Consider the following 15,658-nt stretch of genomic DNA (forward strand, 5'->3'; position numbering starts at 1 on the left):
CATAATAAGAGGGAGAGAAGTAAAAGGTATGGGAGAATAATGGTAGTTCAAACAGGGGGCACGTTATTTTTAACTCGTGATACAAAAAGACGACCGTTTGGAGAGGAGGGGAAGAGAGTGGAAGAGACTGTGGCTGGCCAAAGCCTGGCCTATTGTCCAGAGACCTCTTTGATTGCTGCCCTGTTTTCCAGCTCTATGGCGGCGAGATTCAAAAGTTTTATGGTTTACATGAGAGTTCTATCCAAGATCCACTTAGGCATCTTATCACCGCCGCCATGCAAGTTCTCACCTGGGCTTCTCTTAGAAGTGATTGGAGAAGCGTTTTTCTAAGATTCTGAAGTGCCGGGCATATGCATATAAGGTGCAGTAAAGACTCTGCGCCGCTGCCACAGAAGCGGCAGTCGGGAGTTGCCCACAACCGTAGCCATTTAGGAGTGAGGTCTTTGGAACTAGAAGCAGCCCAGCCTTAAAAGGCTTTATTTCCTTTTGTAGTGGTCCCTGAAGCATTCTTTCAAACATTCCTGAGGTTTTAGGTAGGTATATGACGGCAAAATGATCCAGGCATGGCTTTTGCCAGCCACTGCTGCTTTATCCATGAGTAATGATGCTTGTTTGACTGCTTTCTTGGTTATCAGCTTGAAAGTGGAATAAGTCAAGGGCAAAAGCCAGGATTCTTCCAGTTTTAATGCCTCTAGAGCTTGCCTCAAGGTCTTGTATGTTGAGTCTGGTAGCCCAGCCTGTTTTTCAACTTCTGACCAGCAAAGGTGGGCCAGGGATTAGTGTGCTGCGTCCCTCATGTGCCAATAATATTTGGCGAGTGCTCCTTGTCTTGCCGGGAGCTGGTTAGTAAGACCGAACTCCAAACGAATTTGAGCTTGAGAGATATGACGCGGGATTGAGAAAAGATTTTTGAACAGCCTGGATTGGGCGAGATTTAACACTGCGAAGTCCCGGGTTGCCAGTAATTCAGAGCTGTATGTTAGTGATGGCAGAAATTTAGCGGCTGCAATCTTAAAATTGTGGCGGGTGGAATGTCCGTTTAGTTGCTTTTGAACAGTTTTAAAAGCAAATTAAGCTGCTTAGATTTGGATTTCCTCTGTTCCAGGTGCTGTTTAAACTTCAATCGGTGGTCCAATAAGATTCCCAGGTATTTATATTGGTCTACCTGGGTTAAAGAGGTAGAATTTATCTTCCAGACAAATTTTGTTTTTTCTTTCTAGAGCCGCAGAAGCATAGGATGTGCTTTTTTTTTAGATTTATAGTCAATTGTGCATTCGAGAGGTACTGCGACAGTTTGAGATCAAGCGTTGTAGACCAATGGGGGTTTTTGAGAGGAGCACAATGTCGCCTGTATATTGAAGACTTATTATAGGTGAGTAGGCCAATTTTGGTGGATCTCCCTGAATGGTACATAGTTCACTTTCTAGGTCCGCAGTGTAGATGTTAAAGAGGCTGGGGGCCAGTACGCAGCCTTGCTTTAAGCCGTTGGTTGTATGGAATTTCCTTGTCAGGCGTCGACCAGCTCCTTTTTTCACTTGGACCCAAGTGTCTGAATAAAGCTAGATAATTGTTCCCAACAACTTTGGCGGCACGCCCCAGGCTTTCATTTTGGCCCAAAGATTGGATCTGGGCACTTTGTCAAAGGCCGCTTTTAGGTCCAGGAAACAAGTGTACAGCGGGGTGGAGTTGTAGATTGCTTTGTTAACAAGGAGGGTTAACGCGGATAAGTTGGTCAAGGTGCCCAGTCCTGGCCGAAAGCCTGTTTGTGTCCGGGGAATTATCCCTGTACTGCTGACCCAAGATTCCAGTTCTAGGCTTGCTGGCGACCTGTTTTCCTTTACTGGGGGAGAGTGTAGATTGTCTTGAAATTCCAGGCTCTCTTCGCCCCTACTAGCATTGGTCAGCCTTGTCAGCCTGCCGGGGCCCTCTTTAGAATGCCAATTGCCGATTGATTCGCTTGTTGTTGTGGTTGTTACCGCGGGAGAGTCTTTTGACGAATCCAAAACAGCCCCCAGTATCTGGGTCATCAGACTGGGTACTGTGGCCAGTTTGTCTATTATGTTGGAGCAGTGGCAAGTGTAGAAAGTATGATCCTTATTTAATTGAACCTTGGTAATCATGGTATTTAAGTCTTGTAGGTTTGCTTCAATCCCCTGGACGTGAAACGCCAGGAGGTTGAGCAGGTCGACTTGAGTGCCCAATTTGTCCGCGTGATAGGACATGGCGGCTCCTATGGTTTCCATTGTCTTTGATAATTGCGGCCAAATGGAAACCGTTTGACTGTTCTCTGGCGATTCCCCCTAAGAGTGTCTGGGGATGGGGATGGGTGATATAGCAGAGTAGACAAAGGGGTCTAATTGGATAAGATGCTCACGCAGTTGGTCACTCCCTGGCCTTTTGTCGGTGCTCTCTTAATTCCCAGGACCTTGATTGTATTGAGCTGATAACTCGCGTGTGCTTCGTTCGAGTTTTGCAGTCTCAATTGCTGTTAAATTTAGTTCCTGTAGCTTCGGTGTCAGACTATCTTTGATAGCCTCGGTGTCTTCAGTAACTCGTCCGGTGGAAAGAGTGGTACTTTTTTTCCAAACCCGGCGTGAGCTGACTGGACGTTGGACTGTGAGAGTTTGCCTGTGGCGTTGGGCACGGTTTTTCAACACGGGATTGCACCCGAGACTGCGGAAGGGATTCCTCAATTGTAGTCGGGGACGTATTCTGAATTAGATGTACACACTGCATACTCTGCTCTAGAAAAACTGAGTCGTCAGTTGCGTCCGGGGCCCAGTGTACTAGGGCACGCGCCGGTAGTATGTGGGTCGTTTGTGGTGGCTGAAAGGGTGGTTCCCCCTTAGCTTGCTCTGAGTCTTTAGCTATTTGTTGGGTCTTTGAAACGTTTGACCAGAGAGGGCCGGACCCCTTACACCCGGAATTCCTTCTTGACTTTGTGGTATGTGCTTTGCAGGATTCACTGTAACACCTTGGCCGGTATGGTGGTGATGCGGACCGTGGGGCTTCCTTATTTGTACCCTCCATGTAAGCGTTGTATTGTATGCTGTTACATTTGGAGCCGGAATCATGTAGTGGGGGTACCTTCCCGCTCCCACTCCCAGTGGAAAGTCTTTGACAAACTTTGAGGAAGTCTGTGATCAATGCCCTTTTGCTTGCTTTTAAATGTGGGCCTGTTCACTATGTGCCGGGAGTGGTGTTAAGTCTCTCGAATTATTTCCCTCATTCTTCACTACATGGCTGCTGGTTGTGCTGTCCTTGTTGATCCTATTGGCTCCCTCGTCTAAGCTTAGTGAACCAGGATTGTCAGATTGATGTGACGTGCCTTGGGGGTTTTTTGCGAGGTCTGCAGGGGCTGTTGTGCTAAAGCCTTGATCTTCCTGGGTTGACTTTGTGGGACTCTTACCCCTACCCACGGCTGTCCCTTCGACTTCCTCTTCCACCACCTCGTTGGTCATACATGGGGGGCCCCCCTTGACCTTCTTTGTCTTCCCCTGTGGTGTAGCTGCAATGGCGTCCTCGCCTCGTAGTTTCCCCGACCTCATACTACTTCGAGGTGGGCGGTGCAGATTGACCCTTTGGTTGATAATGAGGTGGCACAGTATGCAGGCTAAGTTGATAAATCAATGTTCGCCTTCTTTGTAACTTTTATCTCTGTTAGCTGTTGGCTTTTTAACTCTGTTAACTTTTGTAGTAAGTTTGTAGTGAGTTGTGGTGAGTAGCATTGTTGGTTTGTTGCTGGTTTATCTGATTTGTTAGCTGATTTGCTACTGTTTTGGTTTTGCCGCTTGTGATAAGAGTGGCAGAGAATGGCAAATGGCAGAAAATGGCAGCAAACTGCGAGTGGCAATCGGCCAGCGGCGAGCAAGCAAGCGGAGCACACGGGGGCCCCAGGCTGGGAGGACCTAGTCAACCAGCCTCCCTGGGTCCACCTCCGGCTCTTACTTTGCGGCCGCCTCTAACGGCTGCCGCGCTTGCTTTCGTCTTCCGCTCCAGCCACCGCCTCTTACCTTGCTGGCACCAGTTCACCTATTCTCCAAGGTGCAGTTAGCGGCTCCTCCTCCGCTGGCTGAATGCGGGCAACAGTTTCCACGGGAAAGATTGTCAGGTGTTTGCCGGGGGGGGGGGGGGCCTGACTCACAGGATGACCCACAGGATGGCTCGCTGCGGCTCCCGCCTCCGTCGGGCCGTTCCCACCGTTCCCGCATTTAGGAGCCAGTCATCTCCTAAAACATGTAGACCTGGCTTAGGATAAGTCTTTAAACCTTACCTCAATAAGAGAAAAAAAATATAGAGGACAACTGGTAAAGCAGTATATTTTTAGCCTCATATTATTCACGAGGTATAGGCAGCAGAAGTTCCTTTTTTATAGGTTTTGACATACTCCACATTATAATTCTAAGGAGATCAGGCACCAATATAAAATATCTTATTGGCAGTAATTAGCACTTTTTAGTATGGTCAGCAATGGTGTTGGAATTCTAAGTAGAAGACACTGCTGATTGTCAACACACCCTAGTATATCCTATAATTAAAAAAAGAAATAATACAATCAATAAAGGATGACCATCAAAATCACTGCAACTGTATTTTATGAAAACAGACCTACATTCCTAATCAAAATAAGGAATTCAATAATTTGCCTAACAAATGTAAATGCACAGTCTATATTTTATAACATAAAATCATTATTCGGCTCACATCCTCATAAAAAAACAGAAAATAGCTCATAGCTCTAAATTAAATTAACTCTAATACCTGAGGAAGTAACACCCATCTGAGGAATAAGATGCTCATCTCTGCAGTTCTCACGGCCTGGAACCAATCTCTGGTACCTTGTTGGGTGTGGATTGCCATCGACATCAACCAAGAATGGAGGTGGCATGAGATGTGGTGCTTGTTGTGTCTGTTCATCCAAGACAAAGTTATTAGCATCACGGATCAGGGGACGATAATCACTGTGAAAGTACATCTGATCTGCTATCTGAAATTAAGAAAACATTAAGAATGATCAATTTGACACCAACCAAAGACCAAATGCAGCAATAATATGCAGGTTCATACAGTTGTCTAACCAGTGCATACTCTACAATTTGTTTAATACCACAATTCAGATACAATGTTTCTGGCAAAGGTTACAATACACTAACTCATTTCACTGAAGACTATAAACAATGTCTATGACTTTAAAACTTAACATCCTAAAAGTAATCATATGATGATTTGTCATAGACAATAAAAAAATACTTACATTTGCTAACAAAATTTCTGCTGAATTTTAGATTTTCCCACTGATTTGTCCACATTGAATAGCCTCCAGACACCATACTGAATCTGGAAAACCTTACAAGCAATATCTCTCCAATTGGTGCAATGCAGCTTCATCCACCCAGAAGTAATGACTTCATAGTATATATGGTATCAAACAGAGCTAGCAAGAGTACTTACAATTTTTAAACACCAGATCGATGTATGCTGAGAGTAAGCAAAAAGGACATTACTGAGAAGGACAACAGCAGCAGCAGCATACGATGCATTGGTATTCCTTGGGAATTATGTTACCCATTGCACCAATTTACTAGAGAATGAAAGAGAGTGGTGAGGAATCTGTGGAAAGATATAATATCCATCAGACAAATTGTTACTGAAGGAAAGCATCTTTTTCATCTGATGGATACTTCTTCACTATAGAGTTCTCACATTATGAATGACTCAAAACAATACCCTCAGCAAAGTGGGATTCAGTAATGACAAGTAACCATGGAAGTCACACAACAAAGCCCTGGCAATGAATTCTTCACTGCATGCTTGAGTTTGTGAATAACATTTGCCAAAAGTAAGAAAGAATGACTACATGATGGCCCAGCAAGTATCAGTCACTGGAAGGCCCCTCGTGTGGCAGCATAAGCCCTTAAGATCAGGGTGAAGATAGCACAAATGCCAGTCAGACTGTTTTCATGCCAAAGGCAGAACACATTTTTTCCCAGTATGAGATAACACACTTGGCTACCGCTTTGCAATTCTTGGCTCTAGAAAAGCGCACTTATAGCTAATCATCCAAGGTATTCCGTTATGTCCAGGTGATACAAGATACTGCATGCTTGGGGTACAGTCTACGAAGAGTCTCTTCCTTATTGGCACTCAAGCCCTCGGAGTTGCTTTTTGGCGAATGTGTAGCAGATCTTAATGTACCGCACAATCTATTGGGAAATAGTCTGCTTCAGCACGGTCTTTCCATTCTTCGCTTCGACAAACCCAACGAAGGAGGCTGCTTTCTGGCCCGAGCATAGCAGATTTTAATGCAAAGAATGATCCATCAAGAGGCTGTCCTTTTCTGCATTGCATGACCCTTCTTTACTCCCTTCTTGCTTGTCCATCCAGAAAACACTGTGCAGTCAAGGTAAAACGACAACACTCTTTTTGGGTCCAAAGGATGGATTCATTCCCACTTCTGCAGAGGGATGCAGCGGAGATTAAAAAGTAGGCAGGGTAAAACTCTGGCCACCCTGAAAAGGAGTAACCACTTTCGGCAGAAAGGAAGGTTTAGTGCGAAGAACCCGCTTGGCTGGGTAGATGGTTAAATGTGGCGATCTGGATGACCAGGCCTGAAGCTCACGGACCTTCCGGGCAGATGTTATTGCCACTTAGACTAGGAAGGTAATATTGATGTTAAGGAGCCTGAAAGCACAGCTGTGCAAGGGCTCAAAACGAGCACACATCAAGACCATTAAGTCAAAATTAAGGTCCCACTGTGGCACGATGAAGGGGAAAAGAGGAAACCTGTTGCAAATGTTTCAAGAACATATGTACAATAGTGGATTGGAAAAGGGATGGCTAGTCAGGCATCCGCAGAAAGGCTCAGATACTAGAAAGTTATCCCTTTAAGGTGCCCAGAGCAGAGCCCTGTTGGGTGAAGGAAAGAATAAAAAGAAGGACCTGAGAGAGGGGTACAAAAAGAGGGTAAACCTGTTACTCTGCACACCATGCTATACGCTTGTCCCAGCGGCAGGTGTATACCGTTTTGGTGGAGGAACGCCTGGCTGCCAAACTAACATTGCAGACTTCAGGCGGAAGGTCAAAAGCGGTCAACTGTTGCTTCTCAATCGTCACACAAAAGGGCAGATTGTTGACAGGTTCAGGTGGGGAACCCTCCCCTGATGGTGCGACAGAAGATCCTCCCGAAGGGGCAGCCTATCAGAGGACATATGGCCATGCTCCCCATTATCACTGCTTTCTCTGTGCATTTCCCCTCGTTCTCACTGCTTTCTCCTTGCATTCCCCCCGTTCTCATTGCTTTCTCCGTGCATTTCCCCCAGTTTTATTGCCTTCTCCTTGCTTTCCCTAGTTTTCCTTGCTTCTTCCCCAGTTATTGAGTGCCATCTCCTTGCTTTCCCCCACGTTTCCATTAACTGATCAGATCGCTTCTAAGCACTTACCAACTCCAGCACCTTGAGACACTCACAGGTGATTTGCCACGCTTTATAAATCCTTGATTGAGTGACTGATTGAAATGATGCAGACATGACCAAAAGACAGTCAGCTATTTGCTACAATGGGCTCATGTGGGCCACATGGAAAGCACATGAGGAAATACACACTGCTCTGAAGGAAGAAAAATGGGTTATGAAAGCAGGGGTTACCCCCACAAGTTCCAAATAATGCAAGCTCCATGAATGATGTACTTCGATCTAGAATGAGGAGGGCAGAAATACATTCAAAGGTTGGATGGTACATTAACATAGGGGGCACTAAGGAGACATGGATACGAATGGGAATATGGGTATAATTTTATGTCCACACTACTTCCATTCCACCCCTTTAATTAAATATTACCTGTGGAAATTAAAGACACTTGTAGGAATCTCCCTTGGAGTGAATGAGTTACTTCCCGAATCTGCAAGCACTGTAATGAAGGTGACCGGTATACTGCTCCCGACGTCCCATGGACTCCAAAAGGCTCAGCCACACAGGTGGTGGCTCTGCAACTCCCTCCAGGCCATACTTGTCCTCTCAGTAAGTTTGAGGCCAGTATCCCTCATGGCAACCGCTGGAGCAGTACCCCTGTGAACTGCACCAACTTGCCTTTGCCAAGTCCTTTTAGCTCTGTACTCCAGAAATCTTCAGGCTACAAGAAGCTTCAGCATCTCTTCCTACCAAGATCTTCATCCTCACAGCATCCTCTGCACCGTGGGCCGGCATCTTTGGTGTGCTACTAGAGGTCCTCTTGCGACACCTATGCTTTAAGCCTGTGGATCCTCAATGGTCTTCCTTGGCTTCAGTGGGCACCCCTGCTTGTTCAGGCCTGCTCTGACTCTCCTGCACTGGGGGAGTACCTTGGACCTTGCTCGTCCCCAACGCTGCATCTTCTTAGTTTACCAAGTCTGTTACTGCTGCCAAGGCTTGTTGGTGCTCCTGCCGGACACCAGACGTGGGACAGTTTGTGAATGGCTACTAGTCTTCCACAGCATCGCCGGGTCCTCATGGCTGCAGTGACAAGATCCCAGTCATCGCTCCTGCATCTTCTGTGGGCATAGGTCTTTTGGTTCAAGTCCCGACTTCGGTCGCAGTTCGCATTCCACTTCTTTAGTATATGGTCTGGTCTCCCCCTGTGCATTTGTGCCTACTTACCTGTTTACATTTCAAATATTGTGTGTATTGTGTTGATATCTCCGGGTAGGTGATATGCCAATTTGTTAGTGAGTGTGTATAATAAATATAACTATTTTTACAACTACACTGTGTGGATTAGTTCTGGATTAGTGTTGGTAAAACAAGCTGCTTAACACTTCTTCTGGAATAAACCTGATGGCTGCTCTCCAAAGCTACCATTTAGAGAGCTTTCTATGGTGGTCTAAGACCACTAAAATCCCCAAAAGGGATATCTGGATAGGTGCAAGGTGCTTCACTTAAATAAGTGTGCACCATATACTAAGCCAGCCTCCTACAGTATCTGAGTAGTGAATAACTCACATTCAGTCCGTGGGGGCAGAATAAAAATCACACAGAAGGTTGCGTCCTGTAGTGAGAGCTGTAAGCCTTGCTCAAGTATAGGTCAGGTCACTGAATTATGTAAGTAAACTTTGCTATCAAAGGAGGATGAGGAAAGGAAAACAGCAATTAGGTTTAACTAGAACCGGTTTGTAACGGGTGTCTAATTATTGTCATATAACATGGCCTCTCCATTAGCTTAAGGAAAATATATCAATAGGAAATAGCTGTCAATTTTGAATATAAGTAGTGGCTGTTAGGTATAATCACCACTTCCAGTATTAGTCCTTAGGGTAGGAGCACAGCGTGTGCCTTTATTGGACATAAACTAGTAGAAAACTAAGAGCAAAGCCAGTAAGGCCTAGAGAAAGAAGACTGCGTAAAAGGTGTTACAGAGAAGATCGCCTAATGGCACCACAATGAGATTAAGCCAAGATAACTTACCTCTGGATCGGTTAAGTCTCCAAGGGTCCTGACGTAAGACCGAGGTAGAGCTATGTGTCGTCCTAGGCTATGTGAGACAAACTGAGTGAGTCCAAAGAGATATGAAAAAGGCATTCTGACTGAACAACTACAGTAGTGCTGTGAGTTAAAGTAATTGTGAAGCTGAGCCTTACTATATTTCATCCACACGAACTAGAATAAGGAATATGTAGCTTACACTGTAATCATCTGTTTGTGACGTGGAGATTCACTAGAGTAAAACTGCAACACCAACAGGTTTCCGGAGAGGATGGTGGGTGCATGTTAATCTACCAAACTACATGCCACAAACAGATGATTACAGGGTAAGGAATATGCTACTTACCAGTATGCAACTGTTCTTGGCATGTAGGGCTGCTGACATTCATATCCATGCATAGATCGCCGCCTAGTGTTGGGTCCGGATGATTGCACTTTGTCTTGGAAGAGTCTTCGAAGTATCACGAGAAAGGTGACTCCTCCCCTGGACTACAGTGCGCATGGGCATCTTCTCAATCCTCAGATTGTTTTTCGCCATTGTGGCAGAGATGGAGATAGTAAAGTAAGAGATGGCCATGCCAGAGATAATGCTGCAGCTGCGACAGGCATCGGGGAGGAGGGCGGGCGATATGAATGTCAGCAGCCCTACATGCCAAGAACAGATGCATACTGGTAAGTAGCATATTCCGTTCGAGGCATGTGGGCTGCTAAATTCATATTCGTGCATAGACTGTATAGCAGTATCTCCTCTAGCGGTGGCTACCTGTGCCAGCTGCAGCAGCAAAGAGTTTTGAGGACAGCCTGGCCTACAGCAACTTGCTGTTTTGCTTGCACGTCTACACAGTAGTGTTTTGTGAAAGTGTGTAGGGTGGACCATGTGGCTGCCTTATAGATGTCTTCAAGAGGAATATTTCCAAGGAAAGCCATGGATGCCCCCATTTTCCTTGTAGAGCGTGCTCTTGGGGGGACGGTTAAAGTGCGTTTTGCCTTTTGATAACATATTTGAATGCACTTAACTATCCATCTGGCTATTCCTGACTTTGAAATAGGATTTCCTTTGTGTTGTGGTGCAAAAGCAACAAATAGTTGTTTTGTTTTTCCTAAATGATTAGTTCTGTCCACATAATAAAGTAGAGCTCTTTTTACATCTAATGTGTGTAGGGCTCTCTCAGCTACTGACTGTGGATTTTGAAAGAAAGCTGGCAGTTCTATCGATTGATTGATATGGAAATTGAATACAACCTTAGGCATGAACTTAGGGTTGGTTCTAAGAACCACCCTGTTGGCATGTACCTACATGAAAGGTTCTTGAATTGTTAGTGCTTGTAATTCGCTCACTCTTCTGAGTGAGGTAAGGGCAACCAAGAATGCAACCTTCCACGTTAAGAATTGTAGTTCGCATGAGTGTATAGGTTCGAAAGGAGGGCCCATAAGTCTGGTAAGTACTATATTTAGATTCCAGACTGGGGAAGGGGGTGGCGTCTTGGAGGGATCACCCTTTTCAAACCCTCCATGAAGGCTTTGATTGCTGGTACTCTAAACAGTGAAAGGTGTTGCCAGTTTTGAAGGTATGCTGCTATAGCAGCGAGGTGTAGTCGTATAGAAGAGTATGCTAAGTTACATCTTTGTAGATGCAGCAGGTAACATATAATGTTTTGTATGGAGGCGTCTAAAGGGTTTATTTGGTTATTGTTGCAGTAAATAACAAATCTCTTCCATTTAGCTGTATAGCACGCTCGTGTGGTTGGTCGTCTTGCCTCCCTAATGATGTTCATGCAATCTGGGGGAAAGTTAAGGTATCCAAACTCTAAGACCTCAGGAGCCAGATCGCTAGGTTCATTTGTTTGGGATCTGGGTGTCTGATTTCTCCATGGTTCTGAGTTAGAAGATGGGGTGCAAGGCACAGTCTTTGATGAGGAACTACTGAAAGTTCCAGGAACGTTGTGTGTCGCGTTTGTCTCACCCATGTGGGAGCAACTAGGATTAGCGTGAGTGAGTGTTGCCACAGTTTGTGTGCCACCAGCGGGATCAGCGGTGCTGGGGGAAAAGCGTACGCAAATCTGCCTGACCAGTTCATCCGTATCGCCTAGCCCTGTGACAACGGATGTGGGAAATCTAGCGGCAAAGTACTGGCATTCGGAGTTTTCTTTTGTGGCCAACAGGTCTATTTCTGGGTGACCCCACTCTTTGAAGAATGGCTGGAGAACTTGGGGGTGAATCTCCCATTCGTGTAGTTGTTGGCTGTGCCTGCTGAGCAGGTCGGCAATCTGATTGTCCTTCCCTGGAATGTGTTCTGCTAGGAGAAAAATGTTTTTCAGAATCGCCCACTTCCATATGCTTTGTGCCAGATGGGACAGCTGTGGAGAGTGTATCCTCCCTGTTTCTGGATATAGTACATTGCGGTCATGTTGTCCGTCCAGATCAACACCGTCTTGCTGTACAAGTATTTCTGAAATGCTTCCAGGGCTAGGAATATCGCTAGCAATTCTAGTTGGTTGATATGCAGCTTTTTATGTTTGGTTGTCCAGAGCCCTTGTACTGTGTATTGAAGGAGATGGGTTCCCCAGCCTGTCAGTGATGCGTCCGCTGTTAGTACTAGTTGTGGAACCAGCTCTTGGAACAGTCGCCCTTTGGAAAGGTTTTGTGGGTTCCACCACTGCAGAGTTGTGAGCGCGACTGTCTACCAACACTAGGTCTTTTAGCTGTCCTTGAGCCTGGTTCCATTGCCATGCTAGGCATTCCTGTAATGGGCGCATTGGAAGTCTGGCATGGGGGACAATGAATATGAAGGAGGCCATCATGCCTATGAGCTGCATAAAGACTCGAGCTGGCAGAGAGTGTTGTGGCAGGAATTTGCGAATGAGTATCTGCATGCTGGCTATCCTTGCTGAATTTGGATATGCCTTTGCCACTGAGGTGTTACTAGAGGCTCCCAGGTATTGCTGTGCGTGGGATTCCTGCAGATGCGATTTGGTGTCGTTGATTGAAAACCCTAGGCTGTGTAGCAACTGAAGTGTTTGAGAGGTGTGTGCTGCACACTGATGGTACGATTTTGCTTGTATTAGCCAATCGTCCAGATAAGGGTACACATGGATGTGTTGTCTTCTGAGATGTGCTGCCACTGTCGCTAAGCATTTTGTAAACACTCTTGGAGCCGTGGTAACCCCGAAGGGCAAAACCTTGAATTGGTAGTGTTGACCTTCTATTGTGAACCTGAGGTATTTTCTGGGGGCTGGATGGATGGGTATGTGAAAATACGCATCTTTGAGGTCCAGTGTTGCTAGGAAATCTCCTTGTTGGAGCAACGGGAGCACTTGTTGTAGTGTGATCATATGGAAGTGCTCCGATAGTATATATTGATTTAGGGGTCTGAGGTCCAATATTGGTCTGAGGGAACTGTCCTTCTTTGGAATAAGGAAGTATAGAGAGTATACTCCTGTCCCTTGCTGGTGGAAAGGGACTTGCTCTAAGGCCCCCTTTTCCAGCATGCATTTCACCTCTTGTTGTAGCAGGGTGATCTGTTCCGTGGACATAAGACGATGTCTGGGTGGTATGTTTGGTGGTGTAGAAGTCAGTTCTAGGCAATAACCAAACTGGATAATTTCTCTCACCCACCTGTCCGTGGTAATTGCGTGCCAGACAGGTAGGAACTGTTGGAGTCTGCCTCCGACCGGTGTTAGGTGGTCTGGAGGTAGCGTAATGAAGTTACTGTTTTGTGGCAGTGGAGGCTCTGGTGTTATTGCCTCCACGTCCTCTTCCCTTATTATTGTCGCCCCTATAACCTCCTCTGTTTGTGTTTTTGTTGAAGGAACCTGGTGTGTTACTTTTGTATGAGGCAGATGTTTGCGAGGTATTTCCTCGTGTAGTTGCTCTGTATGAGGAGCGTCGAAAGGAGCCTCTATGTTGCTGAAATTGCAATGCCCCCATTGATTTCGCGGTTTCTGTGTATTTTTTCATTTTATCCAAAATGATGTCGACAGCAGGGCTAAATAGAAATTCCTGATTGACAGGTTGGTTAAGAATGGTGGACTGCACCTCATTCTAAAAACTGGAAATACGCAGCCATGCCTGTCTGCGTAGTAAGACGCTAGTGTTAATTGACCTAGCTGCTGTGTCTGTTGAGTCAAGCGCACATTTGATGGAGGCGTTTGTTATGAATTTTCCCTCCTGTATGAGGTCATCAGCTTGTGCTTTAAAAGTCTCAGGTAGGTGTTGCATTAGGCTTTCGAGCTCATCATAGTGCGCCCTGTCGTAACGAGCCAGTAGGGCTTGTGTATTAGCAATTCTCCATGAGTTGGAGGCTTGTGCTGCTACCCTTTTGCCTGATGCCTCCAGTATTTTTGACTCTTTATCAGGGGGAGGTGCTTCCCTGTTTGGGAGTTGGCCCTTTTACGTGCATTAGCCACTACTAACGAGTCTAGTGGTAACTGCCCTTTGATGTAAGTAGGGTCTGTAGGAGCTGCCCTATACTTCTTTTCTATTCTGGGATTGATTACCAGTGCCCTGGCTGTATCCTTAAATAGGTCAGGTGCATGTTTTAGAACTCCCTTTAACATGGGAAGTGTTCCGACACTTTTTTCTGAAGTAGGGAAGGTGTCAAATAAGAAGTCTTCCTCAACAGGGTCATTATGCATGTCTACATTGTGGAATTGTGCTGCCCTGTCTAGGAGTTGATTGAAGGCTATGGTGTCATCAGTAGGTGACGGCTTAGTAGGATAAGAGGGTACATCAGGGATGGGATGGGTGTTGTTAGGGTCTGTTGGCTCCTCCCAAGGTTCCTCTTGTGGTTGAGGATCTTGTGGGAAATCATATTGAGGCTGTGGCTCATTCCCAATGTTACCCTTATTGTCCCCGTGGTGAAAAGGAGAGTAAGGAGCAAAAGGTGTAGTAGGCATGATAGGCTGAAAAGGGATGAAGGGTCTAGAGGGAGAAGTCCCAAAGTCCTTTTTAGGTCGAGCAGACCTTTCTCTCAATGCGTGAGCATTGAGAGTGTCTGCTTCAGACCTTTTGTGGCCCGTATTTAGGAATGTGGACAGCTACCAGACGCGCGCTTTGACGAGGTCAGATTTCACCTCGGGAGCGAGCGTCTGGTAGCTGCGCATGCGCAAAGCCCTTGCTAACACACAGGCAGCCCCCACCCCTCTGCATGCACGCACGCACACACAGGCGCGCGCATGCACACGCAGGCATACAGCACACATACAGGCACACATACAGGCACACTATCCCCTACCTCGCATTCTCTCTCAATCACACAGTCACGCATGCGCACACACATTCCCTCGCGCACACACGCACACATGCGCGCACACACACTCCCCCCCCTCCCCCACCCCCCCAGGCATACACACAGGCACGCACGCACTTCACATCAGCCCTGGGCCCCACTCACCGACTGCGCTCTTCCGGCGGGGCTCCTCTCGCGCTCCGCTCCTCACGGCGTCTCGTCTCCTCTTCTTCTCAGGTCCGAGGAGCCCCGCAACAGGCGCCACACTCCTCCTTCTCCACGGCCCCCTCCTGGGGACCCGGGCTACCTCGGACCGGCAGGGCGCTCCATGCGCCGGCAGCTCGCGGACCTCGGGAGGCGGGACTTCCGGTCGGCCGCGACCGGATTGGCCGGCCGGCCAAGAGCTTCCGGGTCGCCGCGGGACTTGTTTGTAAAGGGTATTCTCAGTACCACTGCAATTTCGTTCACACTGTGCTGACTGTTCGAGGTGTGTTTTGTATACCCGAGCGCTGGTTTAATAATGTAAAACATGTTTCAAGATGATCTGTTTGAGCCGAAATAGAGACAGAAAGTGGACTTCCGCCTCAGACTACATAAGAATAAAGCAGCCATCTTGCAAAGGATATTCTTCAAACATGTAACAATTGAAAAAAAAAAAAGACTTTGGACTAAAATCGAACAGAAAAAACTGTCCAATGGTATTGAAAATAAGTCTCATTCTTGCCTTTCATGCAAGATTATAAAACATTAATAAATACGTTATCTATAAGTTTGTATAATATTCTTGGGGGGGGGGGCGGGAATAACGATGCACCGGTATTTAGTCTAAGCCTTCATAGGTCTGATAAAATGAGCGTTTCATTTCGAATTAGCCTTCGCGTTCACAAGAGCACCGTTATACATAGAGATGTGACGTTGCATTTTTCAGGAAGTAATCTCTAACGGAGCACTTGAAAATGTACCCTTATGTCCCATGGA

General features: G+C 46.3%; 1 protein-coding gene across 2 annotated transcripts in view; it reads right to left on the minus strand.

The window, feature by feature from the left end:
- Nucleotides 1-15,658, minus strand: part of PHIP (PHIP subunit of CUL4-Ring ligase complex) — a 2,330,659-nt gene that overhangs the window by 1,761,813 nt on the left and 553,188 nt on the right. For both annotated transcript variants that reach the window (XM_086926531.1, XM_086926532.1), the window contains exon 17: nucleotides 4,762-4,987. In XM_086926531.1, the coding sequence (XP_086782657.1) occupies nucleotides 4,762-4,987 (226 nt within the window). The remainder of the gene's footprint in view (nucleotides 1-4,761; nucleotides 4,988-15,658) is intronic.

The sequence above is a fragment of the Lissotriton vulgaris genome, chromosome 6 (genome assembly GCF_964263255.1).
Source record: "Lissotriton vulgaris chromosome 6, aLisVul1.2, whole genome shotgun sequence".
Taxonomy (NCBI): Eukaryota; Metazoa; Chordata; class Amphibia; order Caudata; family Salamandridae; genus Lissotriton; species Lissotriton vulgaris.